Raw genomic sequence first — 24,553 nt, forward strand, 5'->3', positions numbered from 1 at the left:
GTTTTAGAAAAATATTACAAAGGCGTTCAAAATTGATTCTTATAACGGAACTTAATTATAATAAAAAGTGTAGTGCAATTTCCATTATAAAAAAAACCTTTTAGAGGGATAAATAGCTTAGTTATATAGCGAGAAAATTTCAACTTCCGAGGTCTTGGAACGAATAACCAAAAAACAACGTGTTATTGGATTCACATTACGATATTTTCATGATAAGATGGTGTCTCTGGAATGGATTAATATAATAAAGCGGGATGCACTGTATTGTATAGCTACAAGTGTGCTTTGAAATGTGGGATTTATGAATGTTTAGCATTCATTTTTTGCAATTACCGTTCATATTTTCGAATTTGTTGATACTTGATACTTGAAAAAAAAAACTCGTAAACCCGAGAACTCGTAAAGCGAAAACTTGTAAAATGGGAACTGCCTGTGTTGCACTATTGTACACATAGGTAATGTTGTAATTCCATAGTATGCTATCAATCAGTGATATCTTGGAAGTCAGGTGCCCCTCACAGCTAGTATAGTGGTTATGATCACTATCCTTTTGCACATTCTGGAAATGGCTTAGGTTTGAGTCCCATCTATGGGTAGTTTCAATGGGCTTGGCACTCTGATACGTGAATTAATCATGTGACAAGGATGATTCCGGTTGAAACAGAAGGAAACATAGGCTTGTGTCTGTAGGTTTGTACTTAAGGTACAGGCTTGTGTCTTAAAACTGATCACCTTAGTGCTAAGTGGTTATGGGCTCTATCTGAATGCCAGTCTTTCACTGCAAACCTGTCATAAATGAAAAGTAAATTGCAGCTAAAAGTATATTGTTAAAATTAACCATAAACTCCGTAAACATTGTGTTTTGACTGCAGGTGAATGGGTGATATATGTGTTACCATGTCTAGATGAATTTCAATATGGTGCTGCAATTCATTCCCATGAAAAACCAGTCCCAAAAGTCAATTACGACTTGTATAATTAAATAGTCACCATAATCTTCAGGAATGAGTACTTGAAGCCGATCAGTAGAGTAGAATAAATTTTTCCAGTTTCCTAAGTCTGCCAAATTTAGCTTAGATTGCGACAACTGTTAACCCAAAATCTTTCCATATGTACACTTGACCGTCCTTTGGCCTTGAACCTAGATATATTTCACACATCTCTTTCAGAAACTGTTGATTAGATTGGCATTTTGCCTACTTAAATCTTATTCTTTTAATTATTCTCTATAAACTTGCTTTATGGAGAATAATTTTCTGTAAGTCCATTTTGTGTAATTTCTGTAAGAAATCAAAGTCAGGTGCAGACGAAAGAAGAAAGGATATGTAGGACTTTCCCTTCAACATGCTGTGAAGACAGGGCCTATGTATCTGGTTACCAGTAGGTAGGATGGTAATCTGAGTTTTGGTGGTGCAGGAAACTAAACAGGTCAATGGCAGCAAATGAAGCTTCAGTTAGCAAGGGGAAAGCAATGGGAAACTACCCTGTAAAGTAAACATATCCCAAGAAATCAAATGATGAGCAAGCAAGAGAAGGCTGAATGAACTGGAAACGACAAAGGTGGAGACAGCTCATCAGAGGAAGTGACCAGTCACAAGACTGAATTACTAGATGATGAGGTCAATTTTAAAGTTGGAAATTCCTTATCAGTTGGTAAAATATATTAATAGTCCTTTGAATTATGGAACAATAAAAATTGCTAATGCGGGTCATCGTTTGGACCTTGTTTTTTTCATGTCCCTTGCTGAAAAGAACTTTATTTTGAGAATCATATTTTTAACTTCTTGCTGAGTATCCAAGAATTACTCACTTCACTTAAGGAACATTTCCAACATTTTTATGTACAAATTTGTATGAGGCACTGATCATTTAATTCGTGGACTGGTGCAAGATCTTATCTTAATTGTCATCATCCGAATTTTCTCTCCCTTGAAATCCTCAAAATACTCTCCCTTGAACTTTATACACTTTTGCCATGGTCGTAGCCATGCATTAAATACTTCTTGCAAGCCATTTTTTGAAAGACTGCAAAGTGCTTCCTTGTGGCTCTGCGAGCATTGTTGTCAGATGCAAAATGCTTGCCTTTCAGAGCTACCTTTAGACGTGGAAACAGGAAGAAATCACACAGGGCTAAGTCTGGTGAACAAGGGGGATGTGGCATAACCTCATCACCTATGGCAGTGATCACTGCCTGCACAATATTACCTGTATAGGGCCTGGCATTGTCTTTGACGTTTTTCACAAATGGCACGATGAAGTTTGACTCTGAGAACCTCAAAGTATACTTCCTTATTCATAGTTGTTCCATGAGGCACAAAATGTGTAACAAGAATGCCTTTTATTTAAAAAAACACAAGAACCAATTGTTTGTTAGCCAAATAAGAAGATTGAAATTTCTTAAGTCTTGTTGAATCAGAATGCTTCCACTCACTCGACTGTTGTTTTGTCCCTGGATCATAAATCACCATTCGATTTAAGAAGTTTTTACCCTGTGTTTCGAAACAATCAAGCATACTTTTGCACGTCTACTCTTCAGTGTTTTTGTTCCGTAGTCATATTATACACTTGTGTGGAATCCAGCAGGCACAGATTTATGACATTTTCAGGTGATCTATCACAATATTGTGAGCACTACCATATGAAATAGACATTCTAACAGCTAATTCACAAAGTGTAATTTAGCATTAGCATTAGTAGAGGCATTTGATGCAAGAAAGCAAGCTTATGCAGCATCAGCCAAAAAAAAAGAAAAAAAACCCACTTCCACTTCACCCCTCTGTTCGTTCAAAATACCTGTCCAGCTGAGCCTTAAACTTATTTTGGAAGTCTATTCCACCAACCAACCACCCGCTGGCTAAAGGCAAATTTCCGGACGTCTATCCTACATCTGTCTTTCCTCAATTTGAATTTATGCCCTCTCAGGTGATTTTTCTGAGCTAGAGGAAGAATCCCATCAGCATTGAGCATGCTCAAACCATTCAAGGCTTTATACACCTCTATCAGATCACCTCGCTGGTGCCTAGTCTCCAGACACTGTAATTTGCAAAACTTAAGCCTTTCTTCATAAGAGCACCCCTTTGTTCCATTCACTAATCTTGTTGCCCTTCTCTGTACTCGTTCCAGCAGCTCTACATCCTTCTTGAAATGAGGCCTCCAGACCTGTATACAGTACTCTAGATTTGCCTGTCTTCCCCCAAGATTTCCTGAGCTTTTGTGATTTGCTCAGAAGTTGTTGAAGAGGAAAGCTGACCAGGTCTTGGGTCATCTGCAACAGACCCATGGCCTTCACTGAATCACTTGTGCCATTTAAATATGGTTGTCCTACCAAGACACCAAATATCATATGCTTCATTCATCTCTAACTGTTTCTGATGTATTTAAGCCACGTCTGACATAATAATGAATCACATATCGCTGTTCAATCTGTATGTCCGACATGATACTTGCTTCAAAATGATTGTCAGTTACACACGGCTAAAAAAACTCTTTTTTTTTTTTTACAACACTAGCTCGACAAGTACTGGCATGCACACAGAGAGTTGGCTCAATAGCAATCAGGGAGAGCACCTCTAGTGGCAGTAATGGAAAGTTTTCATGCTAAACATAAAATCTTGCACCAGTTTCCAAATTACATGATCACCCCTCGTAAATAGACAATTAGAATAAAATAATTTTATTGTTTGGCCCCTGCCCATTACTGTTGAAGTTACCCAAAGATGAGAGAAATTTTTATGAGCTTTATTGTATTGTGGCTGTATTAGTTTTAAGCAAGGATTGAATGGTTTTTATCTGAAAAACAGGAAACCATACAATACACACAGTTTATGGACACAGTACAATAACTTCTCATAGCTTTATTTGCCTCACTGCATAATTTAAAACAGGAGCTTGCAATTGGTTGATTGCTGTGCATAGAAATAAAAACATATTTTCACATAAAAAAAACAATCCAAACATTCTACCAAAAAGTTAACATCAAAGTTTTTGTAAGTATTACAAAATTTATTTGTATTTTAATGTTAAATATTATATGATAGTTACTTATCAAATATTGTAATGTTTACCGCTTTTTTTGTTTGTAAAAAGTAAAGTTTACAAAAAAGCAGACAGAAATATACTTAGAAAAAATTGTGATAGGTCAGTCTCAAGACCTTTTTTTATTTTCAAAGTAGGTCATATGATGGAAAGGTTTTAGAACCCTGATATAAAAAAAAATTCCTACATGTGCAAGATCTTATATAAAACGATATATCATTCTCTCTGATAATTATTATGACATTAGATATCGGAAGGCTTTTATATTTACTGAATGAAACACTACAGTAAGATTTATGAAAATAGCTTCACATTGCTCCATATATTTGGCAAATCTTTCTGAATTTGTAAGAAACAATTAAATAATTAGTGTTTATGGCAGTGCAAAAGAAATTATATATATATAATTTCTAACTTTTTTTTGTCTTAATCCATCCTTGATTCTAGAACATTATGTTGTTTTATAGACATTCCTGTGTGACATTATCATTCAAAATATATATATTGGTGTAACTGAATGTTATTATTTAAATAAAAAAATTACAAACCTGGATAAATATAACAGACAAATGAAATATATTACGTTATAATTAATCTGCAGATTTGTATATTCATTTTATCTTTCTTTTCAGATTCCTTCTATGTTCATCCTTTTGACCATCCTACAGTATGGTATGTAATGGGAAAAAATATGTTGTAAAAATGCTATTTTGAACACTAATGGTTGTTGTTGGTAGTTCTCAATATACATTCATAATTCATTATTCATAATAATACTCATTCATGTGCTCTAGAATTTTTGATGTGTTTACTTAGGCCGTGCCATTTCTAATGAAAATCTACTTCATATAGTTTGTAGTATATTATGTTTGTACTAGTGGTGTTCATGAGCCAGTTAAAGTAATACAAAATAGAATTAAAAATAATTGGTTGTTTTTTACTACATACCATATAAGATGGGTTTTAAGTTTAAGATAGATTGCAAGTTCACTGTTGAACTAGATTAAACCCTTGCTAAGCTTCCTCTTTTCTTAGATTTTTAGATTTTGTAACTCTAGCTCAGGGCAGACTGGACTTATGCATATGTGGTTACCACATGGAACTATTTTAAAATAATATATGTAAAAATATAACAGAGGATTGGTAGTAAATAATATTAGTTATAAATATTTCATATATAAATGTTGGTGCTGGACAAACCCTGCCTGTGGCATTGGGTGGGGTAACAAGGATTATGCCAAGAATTTTATATGGGAAGGAAGTATATATATTTTTTCACCTGAAGGCTAAAGTGAATAAATACTTGAAAGAATTCTCCATAATGGACCAGAATCTCATTCTTTAGGGAGTACCTTGTGGCAAGCCTCTAGTAAGTGTGCTACTAGATGATAATTAACATAAATATTTCCCAAAAACTGCAAGGTTCAAATGGTCTGATGTATTAGTGATTTTACCAAAGCTTCTGTATGCCAAATAAAAACAAACACAGAACTTTCATATGAAATTAAAGATTTATTAACTAAAGATATATTAAGCTGTGTCAATTATTATGCTAACTGTATGAACAATACTGCAACTCTTAGATAAGTGTCAAAGTACTGCCAATTGCTTAAAAAAAGAATTTTTGCACAAGAATTCTTCATTAATATTCTTACAGTTATTTTACATAACATAGGTTTCCATAAAAAATTGTATTTATCAGTTTGGCTTCCTTCCTAACACTTTTTAAATACAATATGGGTTTTGTTTCACTCATAGTAAACAAAGTGCCTCTATTCGGCCCTGGAAAGATTGTGTAAGGCTCAAGGGGTGGAAATTTTTTCAGCCAGGTCTGTACTTGTTAACAGGAGAGACTGCTTCTACAGGGATGGGATACACTTAAATAGAAAGGGTGCAGGAATATTTGCTGATGCTATCGAGGCAGTGTTAGGTGGGTCGGAAAACTGCTAGCTTGGGGGGATACAAGGACTAATAGATTAACAGTAGCCACTGGCAGAGGTGAAAGTGATTCTTGCATTGTTTCTATTGGAATGAGCAGCAGCCTGGAAAACAAGATGCAGGATATTTCAGATACTGCTGGAAGTCACTGCGGTACAAGTAAACACATCGGTTGTGTTAGGGTAGCTAAGAATAGGAACGGGTGCATGTATACTTGTGTGTACACCAATGCTAGGAGTTTGGTAAATAAATTTGATGAATTTGAGGTATTGCTCAAAACATCAAAGGCAGATATTGTTGAGATATCAGAGACATGGTGTCACACAGATATAAGGAATGCAGAACTGGAATTTGGGGAGTACAATGTGTACAGAAAGGATAGACAGGATAGGAAGGGAAGGAGGGGTTATGCTATTAGTTAAGAAATACATAAAATCCACGAAAGTGAAGCCAGTCGACATCGCTGGACAGTGCAGTGTCGAGTCAGTTTGATGTGACATAAGCATTGGGAGATCAAAATTGAGAGTAGGAGTGTGCTATAGGCCTAATGACTCTGATGAGTATAATAAGAAACTGTACAGGGAAATAGAGTGGGCCAGTAAGTCAGAGAGCCTTATAAAGGGGAATTTTAATTTCCCAGATATTGACTGGAATTTGTGGGTTGGTCACTCACACACTAACAAGGCTTTTGTGGATTTATTGGATGATTGTTTTCTACATCAGCATGTTCGGGAGGAAACTAGAGGGAGTAATACTCTTGATCTGATTATCAGTAGTGATTCTTCATGCATTAAGAATCTGCAGATAAAGGAACCAGTAGGTGGCAGTGATCACAGTGTGCTGAAGTGGGATTTACTCAAAGAGGTAACTACCATCAGGGATTAAGGGAAGGGTTTTTGCTTTCGTCAAGGCGACTACGATGGTCTGACACAGTGTTAAATTCTATACAGTGGGACCAACTGATGATGTTACCAACTGCAAATTCAAAATGGGAAGCATTCAAAGAAATTATCTTGGAAGCTACAAGGCTTTACATACCAACTAAGAATTATTGTTCAAGGTTTAGGCCTAAATGAATGTCAGATGACCTAATGAGACATATGACAAGGAAGAAAAATGCACGGTATACATATAAATTAATGGGTGACATGGAAGCCTATGATAGATATAGGCTTCCATATATGGTTACAGCTGGTCTGTAACCAATTCACAAAAGAGATTAGGCAGGCAAAGCCAGATTAACAGAAAAGCGTTCTTTACCTATGTAAACTCTAGAAGGAAAGGGATGAATCAGATTGGTCCACTGGATATTGATGGTTCAACAGTTGATGATCCTGCTCAGGTGGCTAACAAACTAAATGAGTATTTTGCATCTACATTCATACATGAGGAATTATTCAGGAAGGGGAATGCCAGAGGTGAAGTAAACTCTGGCAGTGAGCTAGATGATTTTGTAATAACTGAGAGGAAAGTGGAGGAGAAATTGTTGAGGATAAACATAAAAAGGCACCTGGAGTGGATGGGATCTATCCAGTTATATTAAAGGAGGCAGCAAAGGAAGTAAGCAAACCCTTAGCCATAATTATGAGAGCTCCTTTGGACTCAGGTGAGGTACCCATAGACTGGAGATGTGCAAATGTGACCTCAAAACACAAAGGAGGATCAAAGGCTGACAAGTAATTATAGACCTGTGAGTTTAACTTCTGTTCCAGGAAAATTAATGGAGGCACTGGTTAAAGAAGCACTGCAGGATCATCTATACAAAACTTCAGTTATAGCTTGGACACAGCATGGTTTTGTTAAGGGAAAGTCTTGCCTGACCATGATTGGATACTATGATGCAGTCACAAAAGAACTGGATGCAAGGAATAACCTTGATATTATATTTGGATCTTAGAAAGGCTTTTGATACTGTTGCACATGAAGACTGCTGCACAAATTGGAGCAGTGTGGCATTGGAGGCAAATTGCTGCTACGTGTAAAGGGATGGTTGAGGGGGAGAATACAGAGAGTGGTAATCAATGGACACTGCTCATCGTGGACTAATGTTATTAGTGGAGTCCCTCAGGGTTCAGTGTTGGATCAATTATTGTTCTCTGTATTTATAAATAATATTGATGATGGTATATCAAGCTTAATGTCCAAGTTTGCAGATGATACAAAGGTTGGCAGGGTTGTTAAGGACACTACTCACACTATGCTGCTGCAACAGGATGTAGAAAGGTTGAGCAGATGGGCTGAGAGGTGGCAAATGAAGTTTAACATTGACAAATGTAAAGTACTAAATATGGGAAACAGTAACCCCAGAGCAGTGTATCACCTCTGTGATACTACACTGACAGTGGTAGAGAATGACAAGGACATGGGGATAATTGTGCAGGCAGATATGAAGTTCTCTGAGCAGTGCAGATGGGCTGCAAGAGTAGCTCATGGTGTCTTGTCAATGATATACAGGAATTTTTCTAGCAGGGATAAGAGGTGATTATTCCCTTGTATAAGGCAATGGTCAGGTCACACTTTGAGTACTGAAATGAGGCCTCCAGACCTGAGGCCTCATTTCAAGAAGGATGTAGACCTGCTGGAACGAGTACAGAGAAATGCAACAAGATTAGTGAATGGAACGAAGAGTTGCTCTTATGAAGAAAGGCTTAAGTTTTGCAAATTACAGCGTCTGGAGACTAGGCACAGGCGAGGTGATCTGATTGAGGTGTACAAGGCCTTGAATGGTGTGAGCAGGCTCAATGCTCATGGGATACTTCCGCTTGCTCAGATTAAGAACCTAAGGGGGCATAGATTCAATTGAGGAAAGACAGTTGAAGAATTGATGTGTAGAAGTTTGTCTTTAGCCAGCAGGTAGTTCATTGCTGGAACAGGCTTCCATCTGTTGTTGTGGAAGTTGATAGCTTAAATAAATTTAAGGCTGAACTAGACAAACATTTGGAGTGATCAGTGTGAAATGGGAAGGTTTTTTTTGGCTGAAGCTTGCTTTCTTGCATCATATGACTGAACTAATGCTAATATTTATAAATGCTTATCTAATATTTCTATACATATGACCATTTATTTTAAAAATTATTTATTCCTTTCCAGGGAGGGACATACAACTATGATCAAAGAAATAGCAAGTCAACTTCCATCAAAACCTAGTTGTATAGTAACATGTGTGGGTGGAGGAGGACTGATTTGTGGAATACTCTCTGGACTAGAGAAAGTTGGTTGGGCTGATGTTCCTGTAGTAGCAATGGAAACAGAAGGTGCTGACTGTTTCAATGCATCTATTAAAGCAAAATGTTTAGTAACATTGCCAAAAATAACAAGGTAATAAATATAAGAAAATAAATTCGCACTTTAAGGAATATTGTAGAATTACTATCATATATTTACTTTAAAATAATACGTGCATACATTATTAAGCATGCATTTGTGATTTAATCAGTGCTGCTCTGTCATATATGGCTTTGTTTTTTTTTATAATTCTGTAATCAAAAGATAGAAAGAAAGGAATGAAAGAGAACTGAATGAAAAAGGTAAATTTGTTATTTACTTTGAAAGATATTACCCGTCCAGCTGCCATAATTTCTTTTAACATAATGACTACATAATAATTTATAATTTTATTACCTGAAATTCTATAAGATGAATTAGGCCAATGTAAATGTTTATTAATTTCATAGTAAAATTTCAATAATGAGGTAATTACTTAATTCAATTACAAAAAGTAGACTATGCCTAGAAATGTTTTTCTTAGAGAATCATACAGCAGATTGAATATGTTGTGATCAATATGATTAATCTCTAAAAGCTCTCCTGCTTACTGTTTATGTTATACAAAGTGCAACCTATGCCTTTTATTTTATAATGTGTTCAAGCTTGTTTTATGATTTTTTACCAATAATCTTATGACAATTACTTCAACATTTTTTCTTGATGAAATGTCTTTATAAATTATATAAATAATCTTTTCCATAATGTGTCGTATACATTGTAAAATATATAATGCAAAAAGAGCATAAGTGCACTATTATCTAAAACTTTCACTTATACTAGTGGCAGAAGCTAATTTTTTAATTTCAATAAATGGAGAGGAAGCCATAGGTCTTCATATGTGCTGGGGAAAAATTCCATAAAGAATTTTTCCCCAGCACATGATCTCAAGATACCATGAGAATCTTGGATGGCCTTCTCTAATCTTCACTTTTTTTGCTACTTATATGTAATACTGCCAAATTGTATAAGTGGCAGAGTCTTCTAATTACTAACACCACCAAGTGGTGCTCACAAGTGCTCAATATGACATTAAGCTCACCTGTATAATGCAAATACATGCTCTGAACATATTGATATCATAGATACAGTACTTAACACATTCCATGAAATGTAATTATTATTATTTTTTTTTTTTTAGGAGCATTAGCAACTAAGGCCATATTGCTCCGGGGATATGCAGTGGTCATTTCCTGACCTTTCTGCATCCTCCGTATTTGGTGGGCACAGGCTCGATTCCCAGTCTAATCAAGAAGCATGTGCTACGCACTGCTGCTTCTTCCCACCTGGCTACGGAGGTGCCATGAAATCTAAAGATTACTCATTAAAAGTTTTATTTATGAATGATTTTAAATATTGGATCACTTTGTTATACTTTTTAATGAATAATGAAGATATGTAATGTTTTTTGATTTTTACACTGGAGTTTTACACTTAGGATTTTTTTGAACATTTTATACAGGGTGATTCACTACCAGTGCAACAAACTTGCAGGAGGTGTAGGGGGTATAAAGACGAATTGGAATCACATAGCATTGCAGGGTCCGAAATGCCTTCGTCATGCAGTAGAGGACGTTGAACGGGAGGTCACGTGAACAGCGATCCCGCTGGAAGTCAGCATTTGCGAACCGGTTCCCGAGGCAGTAGGATGGATGAGTATTCAAACGTTGAACTGGCCGACATGCACCTCACGTATGGAGCTGTGGACTGTAACGGGTGCGCCGCACTGCGCTTGTACCAAGAACGTTTCCTGCACAGGCGTGCTCCTCATCATACGATTTTCGCACGTGTGCACAGAAGGTTACATGGGACTGGTTGTTTCACGAGAGGTACCACGAATCGAGAGCAGACGACGAGGACGCCAGACAATGAGGAGAATGTCCTACGTCTTGCAGAAGGCAATCCGAGTATGAGTACTCGAGCGATAGGCCAACGATTGGGTATTTCCCAATTCACTGTATGGAGGATACTGTCAACAAACCAAATGAGTTCATACCATCTGCAATGCGTCCAATCATTGGAGCCTGCGGATTATCCACTCCGGAGGACTTTTGCTACTTGGTTTCTTCAACAGAAACGGTTCGCAAATGCGGGATAGCTGTTCACGCGACATCCCGTTCAACGTCCTCTACCGCATGATGAAGGCATTTCGGACCCTGCAATGCTATAGGATTCCGATTCATCTTTGTGTCATCTACACCACCTGCAAGTTTGTCGCACTGGCAGTGAATCACCCTGCATATTGAAAAAAAAAAAATTGCAAAAATTAATATATTATATTGTTATCATTCAACGATTTAATTATTTTTTTATTTATTAGTATTGCTGTTTGTTTGGGATCAGCAGTTGTATGTGAAAGACTTCTAGAGTACGTTAATGATGGCCGCCCAATATTTTCAGAGGTTGTTCATGACAAGGAAGCTGTAAAGGCTTGTCTCAAGTTTGCCAGTAAGATTTTTGCTCTTTATGTGCATTTAATTTATCTGTAGCATTGCACTGCACATTTATATATCTTGTTTGTTTCTGAAATTCTTTTATATAATGAGTTCTTTAAATGCACTGTATTATACTTGCAATCTATACTATATTCTTTTTTTTTTTATCAATACTGATGGAAAATTCCGCCATTGCTCCCCTCCTGGAGAGTAGGTTTGTGGGATTAGTGGAAGATGCTACATTGGACAATAGGATGATTAAGTGATGAGAGAGAGAGAGGGGGGGAGAGAGAGAGAGAGTGAGTGTGGTTATAAATGGCCACATCCCTTTCAGTGTCACGAGTAGGGTCCTACAAACTTGCATTTGGTACCTTACTATTCATGATATTTATTAATGACATTAATCATCAGGTATGAGACTTCAACAAGATTCTGTTGTTTAGCACAAAAAATAGCAGTTGAGTATAACAGATGAGAAGATAAAACATTTGGTTTTATCTGTAATATACAGGAATGGCAGAGATCTGGAAGATCTGTTGAAAAGAGTGCAGGCAAAAGGAGAAAGATTAGCTGGGTGCACAAAAGGGTATTTTTGCAAAGAAAGTTGAGTTCTCTAAATTGCAATATCTGGAAACCAGGTATCTAGAGATCTAGTTGAGCTGCTTTAGGCTTTAAAAAGAGTTTCATTAATTAAATGCTGATGGTATCTTTACTCTTTCTTGGAAAACATGCGCACACGCACACGCACACACACACACACACACACACACACGCGCGCACGTGCACGTGCACACAAAGGGACATAAATTTAAACTGAAAAATGAAGGTTGCCGAACAGACAAAAAAAATTTGTCTTAAAACAGAGATAAATTGGTTGCTGGAATAAACTTCCACACAGTGTCATGGGCTTTTGAATGACACTGAAAGAAGCCTTAGATAAATTATTCAGTTGTTCTGAATAATGGCAATTGAAGTACAATACTGGGAAATGTGAAGTTTTACATATGGGTTATAGTAATCCTAGATGATTTTGTTATTTGGGAAGCAACAAATTTAACACCGTTGACAATGAAAAAGATTTAAGAGTAATTCTGCAACTGACATGAGGCTTCTAAAACAGCATAGTGTGTTTTGTCTATCATGTATAACAATTCTGCCAATAGGAAGAAAGAGGTAATTTTTCCAATGTGTAAAGCATTAGCATTTAGTTGAGGCATATGATGCAAAAGAGCTAGCTTATACAGCATCAGCCAAAAAAAAAAAAAAAATTCTTCCAATTTTGCCTATCTGGTCCTCGAAATGTTTATCTAGTTCAGCCTTAAATTTATTAAAGCTATCAACTTCAACAACAACAGATGGAAGTCTCTTCCAGCAATCAAACTACCCACTAGTTAAAAGGCAAACTTCCGCACATCTATTCTACAATTGTCTTTCCTCAATTTGAATCTATGCTCCCTCAGGTAGTTTCAGCAAGTGGAAGTATCCTGTCAGCATTGAGCCTGCTCAAACCATTCTTCAAGGCCTTATACACCTCAATCAGATCACCTTGCAACTTGCAGAACTTAGCCTTACTCCCTAAATGCACCCCTTTGTTCCTCTCACCAGTCTTATTGCCCTTCTCTGTGGAGATAATAATGTAAAATTGCTAGAATGAGTGTTCTAGCAACTCTACATCCTTCCTAAAATGAGGCCTCAAGACATGCACGCAGTACTCAAGGTCTGGCCTGACCATTGCCTTATACCTCTTGTCTCTGCTAGCAAAATTGGATGCAAAGGGATGCAAAGAAAAACAGCAAAGAGTTCTTTACTTATGTAAACTCTAGAAGGAAGGGGATGAATCAAATTGGTCCACTTGATATTGATGGGTCAAGGGTTGATGATCCTGCTCAGGTAGCTAACAAACTAAATGAATATTTTGCATCGACATTCACACATGAGGAGTTATTCAGCGAGGGGAATGCCAGAGGTGTATTCAACTCTAGCAGTAAGCTACAGAATCTTGAAATAACTGGGAGTAAAGTGGAGGAGAAACTGTTGAAGATAAACACAAGAAAGGCACCCGGGGTGGATGGGATCTATCCAGTTATATTAAAGGAGGCAGCAAAGGAAGTAAGCAAACCCTTAGCCATAATTATGAGAGCTTCCTTGGACTCAGGGGAGGTACCCATAGACTGGAAATGTGCAAATGTGACCCCAATTCCCAAAGGAGGATCAAAGGCTGACACAAGTAATTATAGACCTGTGAGCTTAACTTCTGTTCCAGGAAAATTAATGGAGGCACTGGTTAAAGAAGCACTGCAGGATTATTTAGACATTTAGACAAGACTTCAGTTATAGCTCAGACACAGCATGGTTTTGTTAAGGGGAAGTCTTGCCTGACTAACTTGATTGGATACTATGATGCAGTCACAAAAGAACTGGATGCAGGGAATAACTTTGATATTATATACTTGGATCTTAGAAAGGCTTTTGATACTGTTGCACATGGAAGACTGCTACACAAATTGGAGCAGTGTGACATTGGAGGCAAATTGCTGCTATGGATAAAGGGGTGGTTGAGGGGGAGAAGACAGAGAGTGGTAATCAATGGACACTGCTCATCGTGGACTAATGTTATTAGTGGAGTCCCTCAGGGCTCAGTGTTGGGTCCATTATTGTTTTCTGTATTTATAAATGATATTGATGATGGTATATCGGGCTTAATGTCCAAGTTTGCAGACGATACAAAGGTTGGCAGGGTTGTCAAGGACACTACTGACACTATGCTGCTGCAACAGGATCTGGAAAGGTTGAGCAGATGGGCTGAGAGGTGGCAAATGAAGTTTAACATTGATAAATGTAAAGTACTACATATGGGAAACAGCAACCCCAGAGCAACGTATCAACTCTGTGGTACTACACTGACAGTGGTAGAGAATGAAAGGGACTTGGGGGTGGTTGTGCAGGCAGATATGAAGTTCTCTGAGCAGTGCAGACGGGCTGCAAGAGTAGCTCATGGAGTATTGTCAATGATATACAGGAATTTTTCCAGCAGGGATAAGGAGGTGATTATTCCATTGTATAAGGCGATGGTCAGGCCACACCTAGAGTACTGTATACAGGTCTGGAGACCTCATTTCAAGAAGGATGTAGAGCTGCTGGAACGAGTACAGAGAACGGCAACAAGATTAGTGAATGGAACAAAGGGGTGCTCTTACGAAGAAAGGCTTAAGTTTTGCAAATTACAGTGTTTGGAGACTAGGCACCAGCGAGGTGATCTGATAGAGGTGTATAAAGCCTTAAATAGTTTAAGCATGCTCAATGCTGATGGGATTCTTCCTCTAGCTCAGAAAAATCACCTGAGAGGGCATAAATTCAAATTGAGGAAAGACAGATGTAGGATAGACGTGCGGAAATTTGCCTTTAGCCAGTGGGTGGTTGGTTGGTGGAACAGACTTTCATCCCTTGTGGTGGAGGTTGATAGCCTAAATAAGTTTAAGGCTCAGCTGGACAGGTATTTTGAACGAACAGAGGGGTGAAGTGGAAGTGGGTTTTTTTTTTTTTTTTTTTTTTGGCTGATGCTACATAAGCTTGCTTTCTTACATCAAATGCCTCTGCTAATGCTAATGCTAATTCCTATAAATCATTGACGAAACTCCATGACCTGCTCTGGCAACCCATCTGCACTACTCAGAGAACTTCATTTCTGACTGCACAATTGTCCCCTGGTCTTTTTTATTCTCCACCTCCATAAGTGTTGTACCACTCATTTGGTATGTTTCTCTTGGGTTACTGCTACCCATATGCAGTACTCTGCATTTGTCAATGTTAAACTTCAGTTGCCACTTCTCAGCCCATCTGCCTAACTTTTCTAGATTCTGTTGCACTAGCATGCTGTCTTTAGTGTCATTAACAATCCTGCCAACCTTTGTATCATCTGCAAACTTGGACTTTAAGCCTGATATACCTTCATCGATATCATTGATAAATACAGAAAACAACAATGGGCCCAGTACCGAACCTCGGCATTACTGTTTTCAACTGTGGATAATAATCTCCTGTTCTACCTTAGCTTTTTACTTCCTGCTGAGAGTTTGTTTCGCAAAGGCTTGCATAATGGTGCCTGTTGGCATTCTTCAATATTAGTCCACATACAGCAGTGTCCATTTATTACCACCCTCTGCCGTCTCCCACTCAACCATCCCTTTATCTGTTGCAGCAACTTTCCCTTAATGCCATACCACTCCAATTTGTACAGCAGTCTTCCATTTGCAACAGTATGAAAGGCTTTCCTGAAATCCAAGTATATGATATCAAAATTAATTTTTTCAAGTTCTTTTGTGGCGACATCATAGTATCCAATCAAATTTGGTCAGACAAGGCTTCCCCTTAAAAAAACCCATGCTGTGTCTAAACTACTACAGCAGTCTTTTCCAGGTGATCCTGTATCACCTCTTTAACCAGTGACTTCATTATTTTTCCTGTAACAGAAGTTAAACTAACAGGTCTATAATTATTTGTGTCACCCTTTAAACCCCCTGTGTGAATTTGGGACACATTTGTCCATCTGCAGTCCATGGGGACCTCCCCTGAATCTCAGGATGCTATCATAATTATGGCTAAGGGTTTGCTAACTTCCTTCGCTGCCTCCTTTAATATAACTCAATAGATTCCATCTGCCCCAGGTGCCTTTTTATGTTTAACTTCAACAATTTCTCCTCAACTTTGCTCTGTAATTACAAAATCACTTACTTCCCAGTTAGAGTTTAATAAGCTTCTGCCATTCCCCTCCTTAAATAATTCCTCACTTGTGAATGTAGATGCAAAATACTCATTCAGTTTATCAGCTACTTGAGCAGGATCATCAATAGTCGAACCACTTATGTTAAGTGGACCAATCTGATTCATCCTTTTCCTTCTAGAGTTTACATAAGTAAAGAACTCTTTGCTGTTTTTCTTTGCATCCTTTGCCAAAGATTTCTTGTAATCTGCCTCCCTAATCTCCTTGTGACTTGATTACAGACTAGCTTATATCTGCCATAGGTTCCTGTGTCGTCTGTGTGATACTTTTTATGCATCCTATGCATTTTTCTTCTCTGCCATGAGCCTCATTAATTCATCTGACATTCATTTAGGCCCGAACCTTGAACAGTATTTCTTAGTTGATATGAAAAACCTAGTAGCCTCCAAGATTAAGTCCGAAGGCTTCCCATTCAGAATTCACCGTTGGTAACGTCATCAGCTAATCCCACTGTACAGAATTTAAAAACACTCTGAGACCACTTTTGTCATCTTTATGAAAGCAAAAACCTTTCCCTTTACCTTCGATGGTAAAGGTAAAGGTTTTTGGGAAATTACTGTCACCTAGTGGTTCCTTTATCTGCAAATTCTTAATGCATGAATAATCACTTGATAATCAGATCAAGCGTATTACTTGATCTGATTGCCCCTCAGACATGTTACTGTATTTTTTTTTTTTTTTTTATGAGAACCCCAAACACGAGAGGTATTATAACCTATAGTACTTAGTACCGTGCTTGGGTTGGAGGTTGAGAAGACGAAAGAAGATATTTGTTGATATTGGACTTGAACTTCTGTAGATTGTAATTTTCAGGAAATACGTATGAAGGAAGGTTGTTCCAGAAAACGGCAGTTCAATGAATAAATGAGGAAGATGAAAAGTTGGTTCTGTGGGTTTGAAGTTGGACAGTAAATGGATGTTGGCTGGTGGCGGCACGTGTTCGGACTGTTTTGAAAGAGAGAGAGGGAATTATAGAAGCCAATTCAGAAGAACAGTGCCCATGGAAGTATCTGTAGAAGAGGTATGCAGCAGAAACAGTGCGTCTATGAGAAAGCGAGTGGAGAGACTCTGTTAGAGATGAATCATTAATTAACCTAACTGCCCTCTTCTGAATGGAATCAAGAAGCCTGAGAGAGGTTTTGGGGGCACCACCCCAGATGTGAGAACAATATTCCATGGGAGGGCAGATTTGCGATTTATACAGAGTGAGCAGCTGTTTGGGAGAAAAGTAACGCCGAGAGTGAAAGAGAAAACCAAGTTTTTTAGATGCAGAGGAAGCAATATTTGTAATGTGCTTGTGCCAAGAGAGATTAGAAGTCAGGGTAATCCCCAAAAGAGAAATATCATTTTGCCTAGAAATCGGAGTGTCACTAAAGATAAGCATAGGAGCAGAAGAATCCTTTTTGCGAGATATAAGACAAGATTGAGTTTTAGAAGGGTTGAAATCAATTAAGTTGTCTTTGCCCCACTGGAGAATTACCTGAAGATCGGCATTTAAGGAATTGGCAGCAGATTTTCGAGAACTTGAAGCTGATTGAGCTGGACAAGGTTTCTCAAAATGGAAAGTTGAATGCAATGTGCTATCATCGGCAAAACTATGGATAGGATTTCCAGTCAATGGAAGAAGGTCATTGATATACAAGAGGAAAAGAGTGGGGGAAAGAACTGAACCTTGGGGGACACCGGCATTAGTGGAGAAGTTAGAAGACAGAGAGCCATCTACCATCACCCTCAGTGAGCGATCAGAGAGAAAACTGGATAACCAATTACTAAAAACAGTTGGCAAACCATAAGATGGAAGCTTGTTTAGAAGACCTTTATGCCAAACACGATCAAAAGCCTTTGAGATGTCAAGAGCAACTACTTGTGTTTCACCGAACCTTTCCATTGAATTAGTCCATAAATGGGTAACATAAGCCAGAATATCACCAGTGGATCGACACTGACGGAATCCATACTGGCGATCGTTGATCAGACAGAAGGTTTCTAGGTAGTTTAAGAGATGGCGGTTAATTGATTTCTCCATTACTTTAGAAAGAGTAGAAGTAATTGCAATGGGACGATAATTGGATGGGAGGGATTTGTCACCCTTTTTAGGAACTGGCTGGATATAAGCAAATTTCCAAGCAGAAGGAAAAACACCTTTGGAATAAGAAAGTGAAAAAAGGCGGCAAAGAATAGGAGTAAGTTCAGGAGCACAGGTTTTGAGAACAAGTGGAGAAATACCATCAGGACCTGGAGCTTTCTTAGCATCAAGATTCATCAAAATCCTTCTGATATCCTTTTGACGGAAGACCACAGGAGGCATTGAATGGAGTGTGTTAGGAATGGTGGGAGGTGTTTTACCAAGATCATTAATACATGAGCTCGAAGAAAAATGGGATGCTAGCAGGTCAGCTTTATCCTTGGCTGAAGTGACAACAGAACCATCTGGTTTGGACAGAGGTGGGAGCAGAGATGGGCAAAAGTTGCGGCCAATAGCTTTGGCAAGAGACCAGAATGCTCGGCTACCATTAGGGCAAGAAGCAAGTTTTCTACCCTTAGCCTGTTCAAACTCTAGTTTGGACTGATTAATAACTGCTTTACAATTGTTGCGAGCTTTGGTGTAGGCAGAAAATGAAACTGAAGAATTAGAAACAAGCCAATTACGATATGCAACATTCTTCTCTTGGACAGTCTTAGTACATTTATTGGAAAACCAAGGTTTAGATAAAGGACGAGATTTTAAAGTGGAGTGTGGGATAAAGGATTCCATTCCTGCAAGAATAATTTCACTGACACGATCTGAGCAAACGTTGACATCAGAAATGTTGAAACAGTAATCAGACCAAGGAAAAGAAGAAAAGAAGTCTCGCAGGTCATCCCATTTTGCATTCTTGTAATGCCAAACAATACGAGGTTGGGAATAGCCATGAGATAAAGGTTCCATTGGAGAAGAGACAATCACCAAGTTGTGATCTGAAGTACCTAAAGGACCTCTCACTTCAACCTTGTACTTAGAAGGATTGTTTGTGAGAAAAAGATCAAGCGTATTGGCTGTATGATTAGGATTGTCCGGTATTCTTGTTAATTGCAAAAGCCTCGGCATCTCGACCTGCTGGGTCGGTGTGACTAGAAAACGGAAGCCAGCTGGAGTTGTGAACGTTAAAATCACCAAGGAAAATTACCTCATTGTTAGGAAAGTTGGACTGGAGAAAGTCAAGTTGCAAAGAGAGGAAGTCAAAGAGCTCCAAGTGATTAGTGGAGTTGGGAGAACGGTAGAGACAACAGATGAATTTTACACAATGAGGTAGAGAGATTTTAAGCCAGAGAAGATCAAAGAGAGGAGATTCCAAATTGCCAAGTCTCTGACAGGGAATATCAGAACGGACATATGCACAAGTACCACCTTTGAGGCGAAAGGAATCATACAGCAAATAATTTGGACATCTGAGATGAGCAGTAGTTGAATCAACTGATAACTGAGATTCAGTGAGAAAAAGTACATGGGGTTTGGAAGACTGCAAGTGGAAATGGACATCGTTGAGATTAGAATTGAGACCACGTATATTTGTGAAATGAATTAGGAAGTCCTTGGGAGGTTTAGATCTTTTCGCAGATAAGCTTGCTCTATTATTTTAACAATTCATGGTGTATTCAATAGTAAGAAAAAGTGGGTGGGACATGCTGTATGAAGTAATGAAATTTTTGGATATGGCGTACATGTGGTAAGAATATACCCAGATCCTTGACATAACGTGGCCTCGACAATGCTCCCCGCATACACACTATTCGGACTCCCTCCAGTCACTATCTGGCAGAGTAGAGGTAGCAAGATTATACACTAGCTGATCCGGAAGCTTCCTAGAGAGTTACCAATAGGTTCAGTCCGGTGTACTAACTAGCGGCCGGCCTGTGAACACCGTTTTAGAGCTGTACCCTCGAAATGTAAGGAATATTGGATCTCGCCACGACATTCATCATAACCTCAAAAATCATCAATCATACTGCATGATGGAAGAGATAGGGAAGGGTTGGCCGGAACTTAGCTCTACAGACTAAACATGGGTTCCACCACTTCAAGCCTCCAATAAGCAAAGTGGTGGTATTTCACCGGTTGATGAGAGTCATCTACCACCTAGTACTGCCTGGTAACATAGAGGGGCGGCGTTCCTCCATGTGGTGTGGGCACCACACCTCGACCCCTGCTTACGTTGGTTCACACCTGGGTGGTCACCCACCATGTACTTGTGCATGAAGGTTATACCCAGGATTACTAACAGTCCCACCATCGTGAAGGTGCAAGCAGAGGATTTGGCTGTCATAGACCATCCGGACTTCGCCGAAATTGGGTCCACTTTGACTTGAGTGTCACCCGAATATCAGTTCCATCAGCGTTTTAGACTCCCAGGTAGCAAGAACAGCTTGTCTGGCATATCTGAGAGAATGTCTGTGACAACCTCAAGGACCAAAACAATCCTCCAATAAATCCACAAAAGTTTTACTAGCATGCGAGTGACCAACCCACAAGTTCCTCCAGTTAATATCTGGAAAGTTAAAATCTCCTGTTACAAGACATTCTGATTTACTGCCCCACTCTATTTCTTTGCACAGCTGTTCATTGTACTCATCAGAGTCATTAGGCCTATAACAAACTCTTACTCTCATTTTCCCTTTCCTAGTGTTTATGTCACACCAAACACACTCAACATTGCACTGTCCACCCATGTCAAATGGATGCACATCCTTAGATTTTGTGTTTCTTAACTAACCGCATAACCCCCCTCCCTTCCTGTCCTGTCTATCCTTCCTGTACACATTGTACTCTCCAAATTCCAATTCTGCACTTCTTATATCTTTGTGACACCATATCTCTGATATCCCAACAATATCTGTCTTTGATGTCTTGATCAGCACTTCAAATTCATAAATTGTAATTCTAGTATTGGTGTAAATGCAAGTATACATGCACCTGTTTTTACTCTTAATTACCCTAACACAGCCCATATATTTAATATTTACTTGTTCCATGATAACTCACAGCAGTTCTTGAAATACCCAGCAACTTGCTCTCTAGGCTGCTGCTCTTTACAATAGAAGGAGTACAAGAATCACTTTCGCCTACTGTGAATCCTCCCTAGCTAACAGTTTTCCGACCCACCTAACATTGCCTCGATAGCAACAGCAAATATTCTTGCACCTTTTCTGTTTAAGTGTATCCCATCCCTGTAGAAGAAGTCTCACCTGTTAGCATTGGTCAAGTCACTTCTTGAGTACCGCATTCGTGTTTGGAATCTCTATTTCAGGAAAGGTATGGATCTGTTGGAAATGGTATAGTGAAGAGTAACAAGTTACCACTTGATATAAAGGAGCATTCTTAAAAAGGAGATTTTAGTTTTGGTGGTTGCAGTCATGAGATGCAGACAGCTGTTGCATGGTGACTTAATTGAGATATTGAGGCTTTGAAAGGCTTTAGTAAATTAAATAATGAGGGATATCTTTTTTCTATGGAGGCTGCACAAACTAGAAGATATGCATAGTTGTAGACTAACCCTTTGGTACTAAAAAGTCTCTTTTAGTACCAAAGGGTTATTAATTTATTGGATTAAATAACTACTTAACCTTGTAAAATTGGAAATGTTAGATAAATTTAATCTCTAATGCTTACATGATGTTTCGATATACTTCAAATTAAGGGAAATCAGTTTTTTGTTTGGCATTTAACAGAATTCTGTGAAACTTAAGACATAAGACTTAGCATCTGTTTCTTATACTCAAGGTTCCATGCTTGTGATATATGTGAGATGCCAGCAAGAACTATATAATCTTTTCATAGAGCTTTGATTTTACCAGCTTCACAGAGACTAAACTAAGTGTGAACAGCTGACAAAAATACAAGCAGTTGTATTGTGTCTGCTAGATACAATGCAATATAAGCATCTGTGTTTCAATTTGGGGATAAGCAACCTTGAAAATTCTTAGAAATATGATAAAAACACTCTTATTGTTATTATTATTGGTCTCTTTAAAGCAAAAACAAATATTTTTGTGTGATATTTTGTAATTGAGTTTAGCAAATCATAATTAATAGAACATTTTCAATTTTAGTAAAAAAGTGCAAAATTATTATTATTATTATTTATTATTTTTTAAAAATTAAAACAAAAAAGGTGTCTCACAGATGTCATGCAAGTGTATTTGTTCCATTTAGGTTGTGAGCAACAGATGGAAAGGATTGGACAGATACCTCGATGGAATCTGAGGACTTTATTTATTTTTTAAGGCTGATGCTGAATAAGCCTGGCTTCCTTGCATTGGTTTTTCTTTAGTAATACTAATATGAATACTGATACATAATCATTTGAAGATGTTTTCTGTAAATAAAAAAAACTGGTATTCTTTAAAATAAAAAAAAAAGAATTAAGTTTTGCTTGATGTGCATTTCCTTTCTTAAAATCTTATGGGAATAATAAAAGTCTTAAGTTTCATTTTTATTTTTTTTCATACAACTACTGTATATCATTGGTCATAGTAATTTTTTAGTAATGGACAGTTAAAATTTTCTAAGACTAATAATTTTTAAAATTGCAATAATTGTGCACTCTATTTGTATCTTTTTTTTTTTTTTGGAATACATAGTGTACACTTCTAGAAGTATTAATTCTAATTTTATGTGTATTTTTATAGTTATTGTGACAGTTTTTGTTCATATAGTGAACATCAATATATACAAAAACTTGAAAGTTTGTTTAATTTTTCCAGATGATCATCGCATGTTAGTAGAGCCAGCATGTGGTGCAGCTCTTTCAGCATTATACAGTGGAATTTTGAGCAAATATTTAAAAGAAGGCAAAATTAAACGTTCTGGACCTGCTGTAGTTATAGTTTGTGGAGGAAGTGGAGTAAACCTCTCTATGTTAGAAATGTGGAGAAAACAATTTGATTTATAACACCTGTAAATTTTATTATGCTTGAGTCAGTAAAAAAAAAATTGTTAAAGCATTTTTAGAGTTAAGCCATTTTTTTTATCATATTTTCATGTTTCTCTCCCTGACAGAAAAAAAGAGAATTAAAAATTGGAAGCAAAACATGTAATAATATCTCTCTCTCTCTCATGCTTGTTATCCTTAATTATCCTTATCCTTAATTGACTTATCCTTAATTAACTACATTCCTCTTGGAAAAGATCTCAGAGTATGAATCTACATCAAATGTCCACTCTATGACAAATACATAATGTTTTCATTGCAGTCACAATGTATTATTCCCTTTGTTTGTCAACCCCCCCCCACCCATTGTAATGACTAGTACCACTTTTGCTTCTCATGCTTGTATAGTGTTATCCTTAATTAACTATGTAACATGTATTCAGGGCCGGCACTAGGCTGGACGTTGCCCACCTACAAAGCTGAAATGGGTGCCCCCAAACAAATGGCAATTTATTTATTTATTTCTATTTTTGTCATAATCATGTGGAAAGAATTTACAAGAAAGAAATTAAATTACACATTTGTTCTTGAAAACATTTTATTAATTAAAATTTAAATTCCCTAGTTTTGATATTAACAAAATTATCTATAATATTCTTAATGTCTTAAGTTTTCACATATATCATTTTCAATAGCTATTAATTTTTTTTTTTTTTTTTTTTGTTGTTAGTTGTTGGCGCATCGGCTTCTGTGGCCATAATGCACCTCCCAAAGTTTTTGCCTTTTACTCTGATCCAAGCCCGAGGTGGGATTCGAACCCCCGACCTTTGGGTTGCCAGGCAGGCACTTTACCCACCTAGCTAGCCCAGTTGGCAATAGCTATTAATGCTTGACTTTCAATCCTTGTTTGTAACATAGTTGTTCTTAAATAAGTCTTAATTAATTTAAGTTTCAAAAACGAACACTCACCGCTTGCTATACTAACAGGTATAGTTAATAATACTTGTTAACAGGAGAGACTGCTTCTACAGGGATGGGATACACTTAAATAGAAAGGGTGCAAGAATATTTGCTGATGCTATTGAGGCAGTGTTAGGTGGGTTGGAAAACTGCTAGCTTGGGGGGGATACATAGACTAATAGATTAACAGTAGCCACTGGCAGAGGTGAAAGTGATTCTTGCACTGCTTCTAT

The 24,553-nt window shown here is 37.7% G+C and overlaps 1 protein-coding gene across 2 annotated transcripts in view; it reads left to right on the plus strand.

Moving 5' to 3' along the window:
* Window positions 1-23,435, plus strand: part of LOC150086165 (L-serine dehydratase/L-threonine deaminase-like) — a 55,060-nt gene extending 31,625 nt beyond the window's left edge. The window contains exons 4-7 of one of the 2 annotated variants that reach the window (XM_090373756.1): window positions 4,668-4,707; window positions 9,064-9,291; window positions 11,558-11,685; window positions 23,194-23,435. In XM_090373756.1, coding sequence (XP_090229882.1) covers window positions 4,668-4,707; window positions 9,064-9,291; window positions 11,558-11,685; window positions 23,194-23,381 — 584 coding nt within the window. In that variant the 3' untranslated portion in view covers window positions 23,382-23,435. The remainder of the gene's footprint in view (window positions 1-4,667; window positions 4,708-9,063; window positions 9,292-11,557; window positions 11,686-23,193) is intronic. The other variant, XM_090373755.1, reaches the window with a different exon arrangement.
* Window positions 23,436-24,553: the final 1,118 nt, after the last annotated feature.

This window comes from Mastigoproctus giganteus, chromosome 5 (genome assembly GCF_048544385.1).
Source record: "Mastigoproctus giganteus isolate SK-2022 chromosome 5, ASM4854438v1, whole genome shotgun sequence".
Taxonomy (NCBI): Eukaryota; Metazoa; Arthropoda; class Arachnida; order Uropygi; family Thelyphonidae; genus Mastigoproctus; species Mastigoproctus giganteus.